Source organism: Clavelina lepadiformis, chromosome 6, assembly GCF_947623445.1.
Source record: "Clavelina lepadiformis chromosome 6, kaClaLepa1.1, whole genome shotgun sequence".
In the NCBI taxonomy this organism is placed as follows: domain Eukaryota; kingdom Metazoa; phylum Chordata; class Ascidiacea; order Aplousobranchia; family Clavelinidae; genus Clavelina; species Clavelina lepadiformis.
In genome coordinates, this window is record NC_135245.1 from 5,324,883 (window position 1) to 5,342,860 (window position 17,978).

At 36.7% G+C, this 17,978-nt stretch overlaps 2 protein-coding genes across 2 annotated transcripts; both read left to right on the plus strand.

Annotated features, from left to right (window-relative positions):
- The first annotated feature begins 2,664 nt into the window (after nt 1-2,664).
- On the plus strand, nt 2,665-6,384 carry LOC143463464 (uncharacterized). The gene has a single exon (XM_076961942.1). It carries the CDS (start codon nt 2,715-2,717, stop codon nt 5,790-5,792), a length of 3,078 nt encoding a protein of 1,025 aa, XP_076818057.1. The 5' UTR covers nt 2,665-2,714; the 3' UTR covers nt 5,793-6,384.
- A 1,027-nt stretch (nt 6,385-7,411) lies between these two features.
- On the plus strand, nt 7,412-17,614 carry LOC143463465 (polypeptide N-acetylgalactosaminyltransferase 2-like). The gene is made up of 13 exons (XM_076961943.1): nt 7,412-8,175; nt 8,331-8,782; nt 9,004-9,173; nt 9,324-9,389; nt 10,094-10,303; nt 10,471-10,558; nt 11,924-12,027; nt 12,118-12,244; nt 12,607-12,699; nt 12,995-13,078; nt 14,522-14,651; nt 14,871-14,993; nt 15,358-17,614. Exons 1-13 carry the CDS (start codon nt 8,077-8,079, stop codon nt 15,508-15,510), a joined length of 1,899 nt encoding a protein of 632 aa, XP_076818058.1. The 5' UTR covers nt 7,412-8,076; the 3' UTR covers nt 15,511-17,614.
- Nucleotides 17,615-17,978: the final 364 nt, after the last annotated feature.

The following is a 17,978-nucleotide window of genomic DNA, read 5'->3' on the forward strand; positions in this document are numbered from 1 at the left end:
TCGTGGATGATTTCAAAAAAACACATTATACTGTATACTGCATATATAGCAATTTAAGTAAGACATGAACGTTGATATTGAAATATAAGAAAAATATAATAATAATTTAATAAAAAATGTTTGATTAAAAAAGAACTTCCATGCATTAACTTAAGATCAAAATTAGTGGGCGAAATAATATTTTGCTCTCTTGATTTTTAACTGGGGGTCTGACCCCGGGAATAGACATCTATGCCTTTATGTCTAAGACTTGTAAAATGTAAAAAAGAGTAAAGTGGGAAAATGTATATTAGTGATATTTGAATTCAAGCAAAGTTATAGTTTGAGTAGCAATATGCAATTTTAGAAGCAAAACTAAAATTAAATGTTGTGCTCACTAGCTTCAAACAGACAACTTAAAAGTCCTTCAACTACAAAACTACAATTTTAGCAATTACATCTATATAGTCAAGTGGGGCAAAAAAATGCAAAATTGACAAACTTTTGATTTTCTCGCTAAAAAATGGACCAAAAAGTCAAGTTTTACCTTCTATTGATCAATATTAATATTCCATTGATGTATCCAAAAAATTGGAGCATTATGTTTATTCTTTTTATTTTTATCAAATATTTTGTGTTGCTTTTTTTTCCCCAGTGTTTGGGGCAATAAAAACCATGCTCGGGGTAAAAAAAAACAATCAATTTCAACAGCAAATTTTGTTTATTAAAAGCAACACAAAGCAGAAGAAATAGCAATATATACAGATGAGGATGAAACTGTAACATCTTGTTCAAACAAACAAAAAAGTTTATGCATTATGAAGTCCATATTTGCTTAGGAACACAAATTTTTCTTTCACTTCCTCTTCTTCGGCAAAACCAAAATATGATTTTGCACGTCCGACAGAAATTAACACTGCGGTTGAAGGACCCCAAAAACAATTTTCAACGGTGACTATATCTATGTCTTCCTTTGTTTGCCAGTCCCAATACACTGCATCTTCTGAAGTTGATTTCTTGTCCCAAAACTTAAATTCAGCTTGCTCAATTTTTCCATCAACCTCGTCTCTGAAGACCTTCAGAAGTTTTCCCCAATAATATGTTTTTGGCTTCTCCCAAAACACTGCAAAGTACTTTCCAACTTGCTTTTTGTTTATTTCCAATTTAAATGTTCTCTTTTCTTTCTTCTGTTCGTTTACACTTTCTTCAGTTACATCTCTTCCTCTACATCTTCCATTCTAACAACTGTGTCTTCTCTTGTTTTGTCATTCATTTCTTCAGATTCATCGTCAGACTCTTCTACCATCTCATCCTCTGTATCTACTCTCCTCATGTCTTCATCCATTTGTCTTTGAATTTTCCGCTCCATCCTTCTTTCTATTTCTTCCTCCTCCTCCAAGTCCAGTGAATTTATTTCTTCATCTTCGTCTGCGTTCCTTTTCCTTCTCCCAGCTTTTCTCTTTTTTGCAATTGTTCCATTTGCTTCAAAGTTTTCAACTTGCTCGTTAAATTCTTCATTTGTTAAAATGCTTCCATTCATCTTCACTCTTTTTTCTTTTTTTCTTCTTGTCATTTGTTTGTCGTCCCCTTGATTTTAACACACTTTCTATCGAAACCGATTCATCTTTTGACACAAAGCCGTATTTCATACTTCATCCCTTCGGGAGCGTGAAGTTGCAACTCATTGATGATGTCCTTTGTTGTTCTGATCCGTGATTGTACTGTGGTGCTCGTCGACGGTGTGGAAACAGCTTAAACGTTGCGGATTGATGAGGTGGATGGCATTTCTTCCACATTACTTGACCATTCAGTTTCCTGTGGACTGGTCTTTTCCAAAATTGGATTGCCTTCTTCATCTTTTGGAGAAACACAATGCTACCAGGACTGGTTAAACTACTACTGAACAGAGACTTCTGAAACTGGTAAATGCTTACAAGAAGGTTAAGCTTTTGAATAGCTATTTGGCAGGAGTTCAACAAAGTGGAATGGTACATAAATCAATTAACTGCAAAGAACAAAACAAAATGATTGGAGAGTAAAACTTAACGCTTAACTTCACTCGCTTAACTTAATTTCAAATGAATCATCAGTACATTAGGATTAATGTATTTACTAGAGATCAGGAAACTGAGACAATGCAAGTAAAGCATTAAAGTGCTAGTTTAATTCCTTATAGCAACCAAAATCGTTCTAAAATGAAAGTTATTAAAGATGGGGTAAAAAAAAACAAGCACAGGGAAAATAAAAACAACTGTCTTTTTTTGCCCCAACACATTGTGTAGTTTTGGGGTAAAAAAAGACAACATAGAATAGAATGAAAGGTTAACAGCAATCAAAATTGAAGTACTGGAGTACAATCATACTAAAATATCATGTAGATACACATAAAAAGAGTGTGATTTTTAACCATCGTTTTCGATCCACAAAAAGTTTAGTAAAGAGCAAAAAAAGTTTTTTTGGACCGTTTTTGGGTCAATTTAGTGATTTGCATGGTTCCTGAAGAGTACTTACCTCTAGACCTGTATTGTATGTTAAAAAACTATGCAAATAAATGATGTTTCTAACCATGCAAAGCTTTTTCAAAAAAATCATTCTTAGGGGGAGTTGGGGGGGCTGTCCTTTTTTACCCCAAGTACCCCTATGTTTTTTTTTGCCCCAACTGACTATATTTTGTTTTTTAGATTTTATGAACTTAGACGTTTTTTATTTTGTTACACGGTATTATTTTGCATAATATGGACATCACTTCCATTGCTTTCGATAGCAGGAGTCTGCCCTGTTTATGGCAATCGCCTGATAGAGACTATATACCTCTGATTAATTATCCAAACAAAGATGGAAATTTTAAAGTGTACGGCTCTTTAGAACTATCATGGGAAGACACTTCTCCTAGCAGTGGGGCCTTGGAAACCTTGATGCAACACGTACGCACCTGCCGAGCAACATTTGAGAATTTAAAACAAAATACTTTTGACAGCCTTGCTAAGCTTGGTAAAGATAATTTTAGTGTTCCGTTACACCCTAAAACTCCTTCTGCAGCTACGAAGACAAAATCTCGCACTCGAGGAATACAGAAAAAGAAAAGTGTGCTTCAAGTACCACCCAGAAGGAGCTCAAGAAGACAAGCAAGAAGTGAAAATAATCCTCGCATTTCAATGGAAGTTATTGACACGTTAACTTCTCTTGGACTTGTTAAGCAGACTAAGAAACAGAAAAAGGTTGACAAAATTTCCCCTTCACAGCCTGAAGAGTTCTCAAAGGAAACAAGTAAAACTGTTACTAACAACACTGCTGTTTTCGAAGAGCACATTAGCCAAACCTCTCCTCATCACTCTCCTAAAGTGCGTCAGCTGATTGAATATCACGAGCATGCTGTTGCTGAGGTTACAGAAGCTACTGATAAACAGCCATATCGTCAAACTGGAGGCTCTGGAACCCATTCGAAAGAAGAGCAACTCGTTGACAAAAAGTCTACTGAAACTGATGAGAAAGCAGTTGAAAGCAGTGTGATGGAAGTGGATGCTAATGATTCATGTAATACTTTGGCCATTGCTGTGGAGCAAGATGAACCTGAAGAAATGGATGAAGCTGCAACAGATGGGCGTGCCTCTATATCACAGATCATAAATTCTGCAAATGAAGAACGTAACAGTTTGAAAAGAAAATCAGAATGCGCCACTTCATCTTCACAAATATCAGCCAATATCTCTTCAGTGTGCTCATCCTCCGCAGCGACGATTGATCTTGATGAATTTGTGTCAAATCAGGAAATCCGTTCCAACCCAAAAGAAGACACCATGGAGCAGAGTGATTTCATTTTTACTCTCTCAGATAAGAGTGATAAGGAAGATGATGAACCAGTTCCAGCTACGAAAACAACATCCATTCCTCCAAAAAAATCATACTCCCTTCGAAAATCCATCAAGAGTACTGCGAGATGTTTAGATGGGCTAGCTGCAAAACGAAGATCAACTCGTCAAAGTCAGCGGCTCAAGGTAATGCAGAATGTCAGTATAAGCTCACTCAATGCAGAAAATACCACTTTGTGCAATAACCTCACCACTACAGAAAAGAGTGCCACAACAGATGATGACACAGAAAGCACTATTTCGCCTATTCAGGAAATCGGTGAGGACAGAGATCAGCGTAACAAAGAAGGTCTGAAAAAGTACATATCCAAACCGAAAATTATAAAACCAATTGTCAGGCCAACTATAAAACGAAATATTAAAAAATCCACTTCTATCAAATCTGCTGGACAGCTAAAGAGGTCTCGAGCTCACCTGGGTAAAGACACCTCGTTTCATTGTGAGAACAAAGCAGGAGGTTTGTCTACTCCAAGTCCGCCTAAACAAAAACGACCTCGTAATATTGTGCAAGTGTCAAAATTCTTGAATCGTTCCACTGCTGCAAGCCGTGCACGCAAAACTCCAGGTCGAGCATCTCCTGTTCCAACACGCTCTCGTTTTGAGTTTCGAATGCTACAGACACCAACCTCCTCAAATATTAACAACACCGTGAAGTCATTCCTCTTGAGGAACACACCAGAAAAAATAAACAAAGAAAATGATGCTTTGCTCAAGAAAAAACAAATGGAGGAAAAAAGACGCAAGGAAGAGGAACTTCAACACAAACTTGAAGAGGAAAAACAACTGAGAATCACAGAACAAAAAAAGAAACGAGAGGAACGTGCAAAGAGAGCTATTGAAATCCGCATGGCAAGGGAAAAGGCAGAAAAAGAGAGAAAAGATCAACTTCAAGATCGATGGGAGCAGCGAATTGCTGATGCAGATCGCAACAAAAATCAGCGCAGAGTCGAAGAGAATGTTAAAATGTTACGTGAAATGGAGAAACAGTCGAAAGCTGAAGCAAAGCGCAAAGAAGAAGAAGAAGAAAAACTCAAACGGATTGAAGAGCAAAAGAATGCTCGTCGTGAACGAGAAGTTTTAAGGAGGCAGAAAAAGGAAGAAGCTAAACTTGCCCGGGCCGAAGAAAAGCGCAAAAAGGAAGAGCTGAAAAAGTTAAAGGAGGAAGAGAGGATTAGAGAGGAGCAACTGAAGCAAGAGGAACAATTGGTACGAGAAAGAGAGGAAGCCAAAAGGAGGGAAGACGAAGAAGCTAAAAGAAAGCAAGAAGAGTTAGAAAAGAAGGCCCTTGAAGAAAAGCTTCGAAAGAAAATGGAAGCTGCTAAGAAGAGAGAAGATTTGAGAAAGAAAGTGGAAGAAGAAAGAAGACTTCGTGAGGGGGCTGCCAAACAAGAAGCTGCCAAACAAGAAGCTGCCAAAGCGAAACTAGTGCCACAGGAAGATGCTGCCTATTACAAAAAAATACGGGAAGCAGAAGAACGGATAAAAGTTCTTCAGCAACAGAGTGTATTGAACACAACTCATACGAATCACGGCACCCCTATTAGAGCTGTTCAGAACACCACATACACGCAAGATGAGACATTGAACAATTATGACATGACACCGCGTGGCCCAGGTCGTCCATTACTCCCATCAACTAGTGAAGATTACAATATTGAAGATTTTCGAAGCGATGACAGCACCGACAATGAAGATGAGCCCAAGAAAGTTGTTCCAAAATGGGCAAAGGGTGCCCAGTTGCAGTCTGCCATTATTAAACAATACAGATTTCCTCCAAACATAGATCATGTGTTTCCCAACTTGCTTGACCCTGTTAATCTTTCCCGCATTTTTCAGAGATACAAGGAGCGTTACTTTAAACGAACCAGCTCTGCACATTGGAACTCACCTGTTATGCCGCCGGGTCACATAAGTTTTACTCAACAATGTAAAGGTTTTGATTAATGTCTGGTTTTGTATGCGATTATCACTTTTTTTGGTAAATGCTACGCATTTGATCTATTATATTTTACTGCTCTGTTTTCCATAGAATTCTTGATTGCTCTATATCAGCGCAAATCATATGGCTTAGATCACTCTGCCATCACCGAGGTTTTTATATATGACTTCTGTTATAGTTTTGTTGAAAACGTAAGTCTGAATTTAGTCAGTGCTTAAATGGGCTTTTTGCATTTGTCCCAAATTTATGCTGTAATGGTAATGATCATTACAAATTATAATTTATTCCTTTCAACTAATGAATTGATACTTTTCGTATTTTGTCATATATGAAAAACAGCATGAAATTCTATTAACCTGTAAGCTCGCTGTAAAAAGCTTTAACTTGAAAATGTTGTCCCAACAACAAAAGAGTTTTAACTGATTTGTAGCATATTTCGCTTTATATTGGCCTGTTTATGTTGTGATTTTCCTTATTATATTTTGTTCATAAACTCTTTCATTCTTAAATTTCTTGAGACACGTAAAATGGCCATTAGAAAGTTTTATTGTGGTAATACTAAACATTCTGTATTGAATACAATGTTTAAAGGCATAATGAGGCTTGCAGCAAACCAATGAAGTGAGGCATGTGCATGACGTGCGACGATTTTAGCTGAAGTGGTTTCATTATTGTAACTTGAAACACGCGTAACGAACACCGCTGCAGAGTTTAATAATTTTTTGATGAAGTTCTTATAACAATTATTCTTATTGCTAGTGCTAGGTTACCGAATATTATACTTTAGACACCAGTTCATAAGTAGCGGGTTTTGTTATCCGGCGCACCAAAATAACGAACTTGGATGGTAAAAACACTATCAATTATTTATTTAATGAAAAAAATGTGGTTTGTAAAGTGTAAACGTTTTATCTGCCATGAAACTCTACTTGAGTTTTTGCAACATTAATCATACCCATTTCTTTATTGGTTCCATGTCAGTTCAACGCCGTTTGAAAAGAACTTAAATTTTGTTTTTTAGCACCGGAGAATAGCTTTTTAGTGATAAGCCAGTCGTTTATTTTTAACAGATACTGAGCCGGTTCGTGCGAACCGGTTGTTAACAAGCGTATGTATAGTAGGCCTATGTGTATATCGGCCCTGGATCAACATTGCATGCTGCTAGTGAGAGAACCGGATATTAAAACATTTCAATCCCACCATTGGTATACCGATATAGGTACCTTCCAGTTTATCGAATTTTAAACATTTGACAGTACATTGAGCACAGTATTCAAATTAATTTAGAGGTATTTAGGCCCCAGCATTTTTTCCAAAAAGGGGGTTGTAATGACGTGGCTATGGTTAGCCAAACGTGGCCGTCTGGGAGGTACACGATTTTGGGGGATCAAACTTGTAATGGGGTAGTGTGAAAACTAGTTAAGAAATAATGTAAGCTGCGGTTTGTAGACTTATTTGAAAAGATTAGGTAGTTGAATGAAAAGTTGACTATATGCCAAGAATTATTATCGTAAGATGTTTACAGGCATTTGACAGTCACGCATTACTGATTTGTATGACGCAGGCGGCAGACAAGAAAATACCCCAAGGCCCAAGATCTAAAATGCTTTATGTCTACTCTACAGGATTCATTCATTTGTCTGATTGAGCAATTTGATTTGACCCTGTTGTACTGTGCTGGGATGATGTTCCAACTCCTATCGCGGACGCAAATTTACCGATTACTGAACTTTGCGCGAGTTCGTGTATTATAATATAATAATGTAATTTTTGTTAGTCTGAGATGGGCTGCCAGAAAATAGGCAGCTTGTATCCATGGAGTTTCAGTTAACAGTAGGCCATAATCAATTAGTCAGATAATCCAGTAGACAGATAATGGAAAATTATTAATGTACAATAAGTTTTATGCCAAAATTTCCAGTTATGGAAATTATAGGCCTAATAAACAAACAACACTGAGTTAGTTGATTGAATGAAAACTGCGGTTAATAAATAAACATAAAATTTCCAATGTATGTCAAACTCTGTGTTTCTACACGCATGTTTCCACTAAAATGAATCCATCCACGAGAATAGTTTCCCGTTCAGGTGGCCCGTTTACGCGGTAAGAATCTTTACACAGGTCGGTTGTGAATGGAAGTAGAAGATGGTCAGACACGTCACTCATGTCCAGCCATTTTAATCTGTTTAAGTTTTACTATATTTGGCATTAACTTTGATATCACAGAAATAGTCTGGAAATCACAGTTTAATTCAACTTGAAGGAACAAACTACAGATAAAGTAGGCAATGCGGAGAAAGACTCAGTTAGTAGTTGTTGTCTTTGTATGGTTTGGCGGAGTATTTTACTATTGGTCCACCTTTACACACCCAGCAAATGTCAATAAGGTATGTATTTGAAATCATCTGTGATATGATCAGTTGAGTCACCTTTATGCAGTCTGCTTTCGATAAATGATAATATACTATGAATACACAACTCCCTTTTGGTTTTATTGATTTTAATTTTGTTGGTGATTATTTCTACTATTTGTTTGTACCAGAAAGACAAGGCATATCATCAACAAGACTTTACCTGGGAAGGTCAAAACACAAACTTTGGTGACAATGTTGCTGACATGGACGACAAAATATTTGGCCATGACAGTATTGAAAAGAACAGAAGATTGGGCACAAATGACCGGGAAGATTCTGATCCCAAAGATATGCTAGGCCATTTACTCAACAGAAAAAATAGCGAAAATGATAAAAAAGTTCAGTTCATACCTGCTAATGACCTACTTCATACAACTAACCTTGATAACCAAATGAAAATTGATGATGATGTAGCCCAGGCATTAAACGGCGTACCATGGAGAAACTTTGATGAAGTCGGATATGTTGGTGCAACACTACTTAAACCTGGGGAAGATAAATATGCTAGGAACAAATTTAATCAAGAAGCTTCAGACAAGCTAAAGTGTGATAGACCTGTGCCTGATACAAGAAATCACAAGTGAGTTACCAACTCTGTTGTACCTACCATTATGTTTCTTTGTCAGTTATGTTACTGTTTTAATAGTTACATATAAATTATTTTTTGGTGTTTTTGATACTTATGCTTACTGTTTAGTTATGAAAATAAAGGTGTCCAAAAGTTATGATATTCACACAGTATTGATAAGCAACCACCCATATTAAAGTGCTTTGAAAAAGTTACCCTTCGCTACTATGTAGGTGCAAGCAAGATAGCTGGGACATTGGAAGACTTAAACCAACCAGCATTATTATAACATTTCATAACGAGGCCCGATCAACCCTGCTTCGAACAATTTGCAGTATTTTAAACCGATCACCTCCGAGCCTGGTCAGAGAGATTATTCTTGTGGATGACTACAGTGACAACCGTAAGTGGACAGTAAACCATACAGTATGCAATAAGTTATGGATGTTATTGTTACCATTGCTGATTATTTTGGGGTTAGTGGGTGATAAGCCATTTGTTATTAACCACCTGTGCCACTTTTCCTTCATGACGTTTGTTATGTATATAACAGCTGAAGATGGCCAGATACTTGCCAAAATTGAAAAAGTTCGGATCTTAAGGAATAAAAATAGAGAAGGTAAGATATATACTCAAGTTTTCAGAGTATATAACAGATCTATTATTTCCCGCTTGTGTTCATAAATTTACCTCTGTAGCTTGAAATGGCTTATGTCAGACTTTAAGTACCTTGTAGTTGCGGTTTTTACAAATAAAGCAGGTAAGCTTACAATAAAACATTTATTTGTGATGTGAGACACTGACTAGTTTTGGTTAACTGCATGTGTCCTTCATTAGAGCAAATTTCAAATTAAACCAAGGTACACAATGAATGGTCACAACAGAAGAAAAAAAACATATGTCCCATTTTTGATCCAATTGTTTGTAACCTGTGTATTGATGGTCTTTATTATAGATCTCCATGCACCCCAGCATGATATGTATTAAAATGTCAATCTAACTGTTTTGTTTTTTCTTCTGTTGTTGTAAAACATTTTTGCAGTTCATTGAATTTCATTTGTAGTTCACTGGAAAGACAGATATGTCATTTGTACTGTAAAATGCAAAACTAAATTTTCATGTCGGAAAATAAATATTTATGAGCGCCACTAATTATTATGAGCCTATCTGCTTTACATGTTATAATTGGAGTTTACTTTTTGTGTTACTTCACATAATGCAATTAATTCATAATGTGCGCTTGTAATTTTTTTATATTGAGTAGTTTATATAAAATACTTGCATATATCCCAGTTTTTTGTGTATAATATGCTCACGTTTTAGGGCTGATGAGGTCTCGTATTCGAGGAGCAGACGCTGCAACGGCTTCGATTTTAACTTTCCTTGATTCTCATGTGGAATGCAATCAAAACTGGCTCGAGCCGCTTGTAGCCAGAGTGACTGCAGACAGGACAGCTGTTGTCTGTCCTATCATTGATGTCGTAAATATGGATAATTTTGAGTATATTGGAGCGAGTGCAGATTTAAAAGGAGGTATGCCTGAATAATAAAGTATTTTATATATGTCACTGTAGTTGCTGAAGAAATTTTTTTAAGCAACTATTATTGGTAGATGATAATCCAGTTTATTTTTTGTGTAGATTAATGTATATTGATTTTATTTTCAAAGCACTGTCAGAATTTTTAATTTTTGTAATCAGGTTTTGATTGGAACCTTGTATTTAAATGGGATTACATGAGTCCTGAAGAGAGGAGAAAACGTCAGGGTCACCCAACTGCACCAATTGCGTATGTTTATGAGTTGTTGACATTATTGTTTATGCAAGGCCTTCAGGCATAACAGTAAAGTAAATAAAGTGTAAAATCAAGCATGAACTGGTTTTGGTCAGGCATATTTTGTCTCTGCTAAAAACATCAATTTGTAATACTGTATAGTTGTTGTTGTTGAATTTTATATTTCAACAATCGCGAACATGTATGTGTAGCTATATCATCTGTTACACACTTGAATTATGTACCCTCGACTTGGGTTGATAAAGACCCTTATAACATCTTAATACAGAGCTGGTTTCCTCTTTCTGAGTCATATGTCCTCAGTCTCAAACTACACTTGACATTAATTGTGTTTACCCATTGCCTTTTCTTTAGGCTGCAGCTTCATTTTTTTTTAAATGACATTGCTGTATTGGATGTCTTACCGTTTTACTTGTCACTCAGCAATGCATAAATGGTTTATTTAAGTATGAATTTATTTTGCCTTCCCCATGTGGAAACTTATTGATATTTTTTTTATTGCCACTTTATTATATATCTTTGTGTTTAAGCCCTTATGAAATAAGAATAACTATAAGCTAATTTTTATCATACTTGAAACATAGTAGGCTATATAATGGAAATTCTGTATGTGTAGACATGTTATCTCCTGATATCAGTAGCAAAGTTTTATCTTTCTTCTACTGCCAGTTGTTTTCATATTTATTTTCGAATAACTCTATGTCATCTGTTGGTAGCAATACATGTAGGGTCTATTCGTCTGGCATGACTGAAAAAGCAAGTTTTGTCTAAACAAATGACACATTTAACTGATAAGGGTGCTCTGTCAACATACAAGTAAGCATAGTGGTCTTACAAGGGTACATATTTCACAGTTTGACTCTGGTGAAGTCTGGGAAAACTGACTCATGTTTTTATGTTAAACCACGTAATTCTCGCTTCAAGTGTCATAAGGTTAAAAGTTTTAAAGTTAACTGTGCAGTGCTGTGCTGGTGTGGGCCTCGGTCTGGATATTTAATTTATGTTAAAAGCTGTTGTCGCTTTGTCAGTACTATTTATGCTAGAACACGTCCCTTATATAGGTATTTTTTCTACAATAATACACACACTTTACAAGGGATCAAAAAAGCTATCATCCCTTTTAGTCAAGCGTAAATCCACTGAGCTTTAGTTATAAAGACACGACATTAAAGCAGATTTGCATTGTCATGGTATAGCAACTTTTGAAACTCCTGATCAGAACTGTTCAAAACTGCTGTAAAATTGGAAATAAGTTTAAATGGGCCTATTATCTCACTCATTTTTAAAAAGTTAACCAAAAATTATACAAAAAGTTTAAACTTTTGTTATTATTACAGAGAGTATATTGTTAATTTTCAGCACGCCTATGATTGCTGGAGGTCTGTTCACAATGGATAAAAGTTACTTCAACCAACTCGGCAAATACGATGTCGCAATGGATGTGTGGGGTGGAGAAAACCTCGGTAAATCAAGATTGAGATCGCAGTAACAGTCAATAGCTTGTGATTGTTTCGTTTGCGTGCTTTGATTAATTAACAACCTATAATTGGCAGAGATTTCGTTCCGTGTGTGGCAATGTGGAGGTAAACTGGAAATCGTCCCTTGCAGTAGAGTAGGCCACGTTTTCCGCAAACAACATCCCTACACGTTTCCAGGTGGTAGCGGAAATGTATTTACCAGGTAATTAGTGGTTAGGTTCGTGATTGTAAAAAGTTGCGGAACTTAAGGGTTTTTAATCAAATTCGACTTTGTACAAGTGACGTAAGCGTAGCTTTTTTAAAAAATGATTAATTTGGTCTTTGACATAAATCTAAACAACTGTCTGTTAGCGTCGTGTTCCGGACCTGCTGAAATGGTTATGCAAGAAGTATGCGTCCGTAGTTAAAATCGCATATATTTTGATTTTTTGGAGAAAATGCTGCAGGTTGACGGAAGATTAACCGTTTTACTTTTAAAACTCTTTTTCCGGTTGTTGTTAACAACAATTGATTAGGCAAATGGACCATGTAGTTTTGGGTAATTATCAAAAACTTTTTTCTTAGAAACACGAGGAGAGCAGCGGAAGTATGGATGGACGAATACAAGGAATATTATTATGCCGCCGTACCCTCAGCTCGTCTTGTACCATTCGGAAAGTATGTGCTTTAGAACAACTTTCCTTAATTGCGAGCATGTCTGTAGTTAATTCGTAATCGAGGCGTTTATGTTTTGTGTGAAGTAAGGCAAAGGTTCCACTAGTCGTTTAGACCTGTCTTGGTACAGTTTTGCCCGCCTTATATTTCAACTTTCGTGCGTTCCAATAATTTTTTGTTCGGCGTGAGCTTTAGGCTGCCAGTCGATCTTAACCTGATCAAAATAAGAAATAATTTTGGTGAATAAGATTGAATTTATGTGTCCAATTTCCGTAATTAAGATTGATTTTTTTTTCAGCATACAAGAACGCCTGGAAATTCGAGAAAGAAATAAATGCAAACCATTTAGCTGGTATTTGAAGGAGGTTTATCCTGAACTAAGGTAACCCATTACCAATGGTTAGTTAGTTCCCCTTGCATAAAGCCTGCTGTCGGGGCCTCTTAGTTACAATATTATAATTTGAAACCTGTACTGTATAAAGGTATTGTAATATGTTTGCGTAAACTCGACTGTTCAGTGTTCACATTGTTTTACCCGGGCTGAAGGTGACCTTTGAAAGCTAGACGACAAATTGCGTAATTGTTTGTTACTTCAAACTGATATCGTTGCACTTTGTTGAGGTCGATATATCGATACTAATCCAGCCCACAAGGAGGATAAAACAGAATTATCATAATTGCGTTGTCTAAATTCATTGTTGTTTTCCTGCACTTTCGTATATCTTGATTGGATATCTCCCAAATGAACGATAAAATTCCAGATATACAGCCCTCTAAGATAGAATAACGCCGCTCATGTATAAGATTAGGTAGATGAACAAAGCAGTTGTCTGAATTACATCGATTTTTGTCAATTTTCCAGCGAAGCGGAAAGCGTATTGACTGGATTTTATTGTATTAAAAGCAATTTGACAGCAGGCTGTAAAACACAAGATCGTGATGAATTTATTCCTAGGCTTGTACCTGTTTTCAACTCGTAAAGGAGTTCTGTGGTGTACACTGTACAACCACAAACAGTAAATCACTTTCTACGAAAATCAAATTTTATTTGCGTTTATTTTCGGCCACTTTGTGCTTGATTGCGAAATAACGCGTTTCGTTTTTCTATCATAGCCCGCGTTTCGGAGATACATTTTATGTGGAGTGGTAAACCATAATGCGCCTTATCTGACCTCGGGTGTCCATTTCAATAATGCTCAGGGCAACGAACATCGTACGACATCAAATTAGACAACGTGTTGCAAAACGCCGCTTGTTAGTAATAGCTGTTTTACGGCGACCGGTATCATGTAACTACTGATGACCACTGAAACTAAGTGATGCGGAAGGCGTTTTGACAAAGCATTAGAATGACTAGATAAACAGAACACGTCCTTCATAGATTTTCTACTTTCGTGACTTGCTATTCTAATCGTCGTATATCCGTCTGCAATTCGCTTCAACATAATACAGAAAGCTTCAGCTGTGCCTACGTTGGTAATTGCATTCTGCTGTTGGTTTAACAGCAAAACTAACTCATGCAGCTTTATAGACACAACAAGGCAGTAGGTTTTATGTTCATTTCCCTATTGTAAATATTTTTATGAGATTTTTGACAAAATTTTCTTTCTAACTTTGCATACACATCTTACCCTGACTGTTGACCTTGTTTTTACGCATTTCGATTAAATTTAAAATAAACAAATTTGTCTCAACTACCATAATGTACTGTTTGTTATGGCAAGTACTCGTGTCGTCGTCGTCTTAAATTTGTTAAAATATCTTAATGCTGGAACCCATTATTACCAATAAGTTGCTATGGTACTTACGGGCTGTGTTTTTAAAGGCTTCCAAGCAAGGAAGCGATTGCATTTGGTTCAATCAAGCAAACCAACACCCAGTGCATGGATACGCTAGGTCACGTGCATGATGGTACGATAGGAGTATACGACTGCCACGATTCCGGTGGCAACCAGGTAAATTTAAGTGAACGAGGTCTAAATGAAGAATATAAATCTTTTGATGTGCCCAGTAGAAGATGGTTAAGCTGAACAGGCCCATTAGATTAAATTTAAGTTGTTCAAAATTTGAGTTTTGCGAACTAGCCATGGTTCATATTGCTATGTAATTATTTTTATGGGACCATTTACCGTTATCCGTGATTCCCGATTGTCATCTTTCTCATCTTGACACAGGAATTTTCAATGAACAAGAAAAACCAAATTCGGCATCAAGATCTTTGTTTGACCGCCACCGGAGGCGCACATGAGGGCAGTCCAATCAAGCTGCGTCAGTGCGAAGACAACAATCCTTCACAGGTAGCGAAATATGGTTATGTTCAACCATAAGTCAAACGATCAAACGCCGTCTAAGCTGCAAATTTTAATATACCATTACGTGGTTAGCATAGCCGTTGTATTACGTAATATTATATACAGTACACTCTAGTGTAGGATATTTCGTTATAAGGCCCAGAAATAAAATGCAATAAATTTTTGGCTTTTCTGCCCATTTTCCGTAAAAATCCGACTTGTTTAATCGAAGACAGATGCGTATCGCGTCTAGAATAGTGGCGCCCACCCTGTAGCTGTAGCACTAAGCCCAAGTAGCTTTTGGTTTCCTTACGCCATCAAAAGACCTCCTGCATCGTCCTATACGTGATGCGCATGTTGTCATTTACAGAAATTCGACAACAGCAACAGTCAGCTTCGCCTCGACTCCAGCACTCTATGCATCGACAGCAAGAACGCGAAGAAGGACGGTTTGATGTTGTCCGAGTGCAGCCACGGCCCTACACAGCATTGGAAGTTTGGCATGAGCAACCTAAGGCACTGACCGGTCGAACCGGCGTTTGCCTTTACTGGGTTCGCTCCGGTTTGATGTTATGACGTCATTGGAGATAAGGGCTCGCCTGGGTGAGTGACGTCATCCACGATGGTGTTTTCCGCGGATTTTTACTTTGATGTAAATAATGATCGCGGCCCGTCTTTGCTCATGTTGCTTTCATGTACGTAAGCACGCTATTGCATTTGTGCGTAGGGAGTTTTTATGATGCTTTTAACTGCTTTTTCTAAGTTCTAACCTGATTTGCATTTCTCAGAGCTTGCTTGAACTAGAACTTATTGCGTAATATTAATAGCTTTAGTGCCGTCTCAAAAGCAATGGATAACGAACAATTTTACCAAATTTTAATGTTCCAAGACTCTATTGAAATTATAACGAACAAATTCTAATGCCATTAAAAGCACCTGATAACTGATTGCACTTAATCCCTGTCTTCCCAGAGAGCTTCACTTTTGCAATTTTGCTTCGTTGCGTAATTTGCGGATACCGAAACTAATTGTCCGTAACGAAAACCTGCCAAACAAGCCTATAGCCAATACTCAAATTACAAAGTACAGTAACTCAAACAACACAGGTTGCGACGGAAAACAAGTAGCCATTTTTTAACGCGCTTGTTAAATTAATATATATGTATCTTTATATTCTTTTCTTTTAACTGAACTTAGAGCTTTAAGTTTAAAAATCCGTAATTATGGAACCCTGCCGGCTTTTTTGCTTCAAAAATTTTGCCTGGCTCTTTTCATTTCCCGTTTAATGTGTTTGTTCTGTAAATGTAGATGTTGTGACACGTTTGCAGTGTAGTTGGCTATGGTAGTTTTCAAGCTTTTGGTTTTATTCTCTTTTCAGTATTGCAAGAAATAGTGTTTAACGTCTAGAATTTAGATAAAAACTACAGTATAGCCAGTCATAAGTTTCCTAAATTCTACTGTGACTTTGCCAGAAAGCATTTTTGTGACAATCACAAAAGTACAATAATTTCGTACGCGAACGTCTTTGAATATGATTCAAAATCGTTCTCATCTATTTGGTTGAAAAACTTTGTATTAATTATTTACTGTTTTAAAAAATTCCAATATATTTAAAAAAAATGAGATTTTAGCTTAACAGTCGGATTACGATTTTTCAGTTTTTTATGTGTGGTGAAATTATGCCTATTTTGTGATTCAAGTGTTTGCACCGAGTTTAACAAATTATCACTCGTTCGAAAGTATCCCTATAATAAGCAGTGATGAATATGCCGTTATGTTTCGTGTTTTTCCAAATGTTTCGTTATTCCGTTATTTTGCTTAAAAGCAGTTTTAAACGCAATTACTGTTTTGTTCATTGATCATAATTCGTTGTTACTGAAACGTTAGGTAACATTTCACGCATATCTTGCGTTTTATCAGTCACGTGCTTATTTGCTCACGTGCTTGCGTGAAAGACATCCCCACGATTCCTGTGGTACACAATAATTGGAATCTGTAATATGTTTTATATATGCTTAGGAAATAGACATTAATTTGTGTGCAAAAATTGTAGAAGCCGCCACCTAATTACACAAGCACTGATTGACATTGTTCCAAGCCCATACACTCGTGCAATAATAATTTGAATTTTCCTATTTCTGCTCGTTGCAATAAATTAAATCGTTACTGAACATTTTTAACGGAACAAAATGTTTGCAACGGTACAAATTAGTTTTTCGACTTTTTGGCAATATGTAAGTTTTCGACAAATTGTTAGACACCCGTTTGGCAGTTTTATTATCAAAATGTAATTGCACGCGCTTCGCAATTTGCCGCATTTTCGGTACTGGCTTTGAGAGGTTGCGTTTGTTGCGCCATAAGCTCAGTTTGGGTATAGTACAGTTGAAGCACGAAGTTACCCAATGAAGTTGTTGTGTTCCTTATCATTTTCATATATTTTATCTAAACATCTGTAAATTGTTTGCAGTGCCAAGTTTATTTTTGCTATGAATGTTAAAATTTCAGATGACTAGCGGTACGGTTGTCATGTAGTGATGTGTGTACAAATATGCTTTGATATCGTCGATGCCGGTATGCTTTATTGGACGGATTATTTAATCGCAAAATAAACCTTTTGCAAAGTAAAATGTGCGTTCATTTAAATGCTTGCGATATTATGCGAGTTGCTAGCCGGTATCTCAGTGGTTGTCTGTTGCAGTTGTTCTGAGGGAGAAGTTTGGATTCCAAATTTGTCCGTTTATGCCAAAGATTTTCCGGCTTTCGCGTACGCAAGTTATGAGATGAATGATTCACCTCATGACCTGCATATGCATGATCATGAATCCAGTAAGTTCAAATTAGCAACTTGTACTGCTAACATATGCCTAATTGTCTATAATCGCGTCGCAGAACTTCCCAAATTACATATTGAAATGAGAAGAAGATATATTCCCGCACAGGATGGGTCTGCAAGATATGACCATGACGAACAAAACTGATTTGTATAAACGA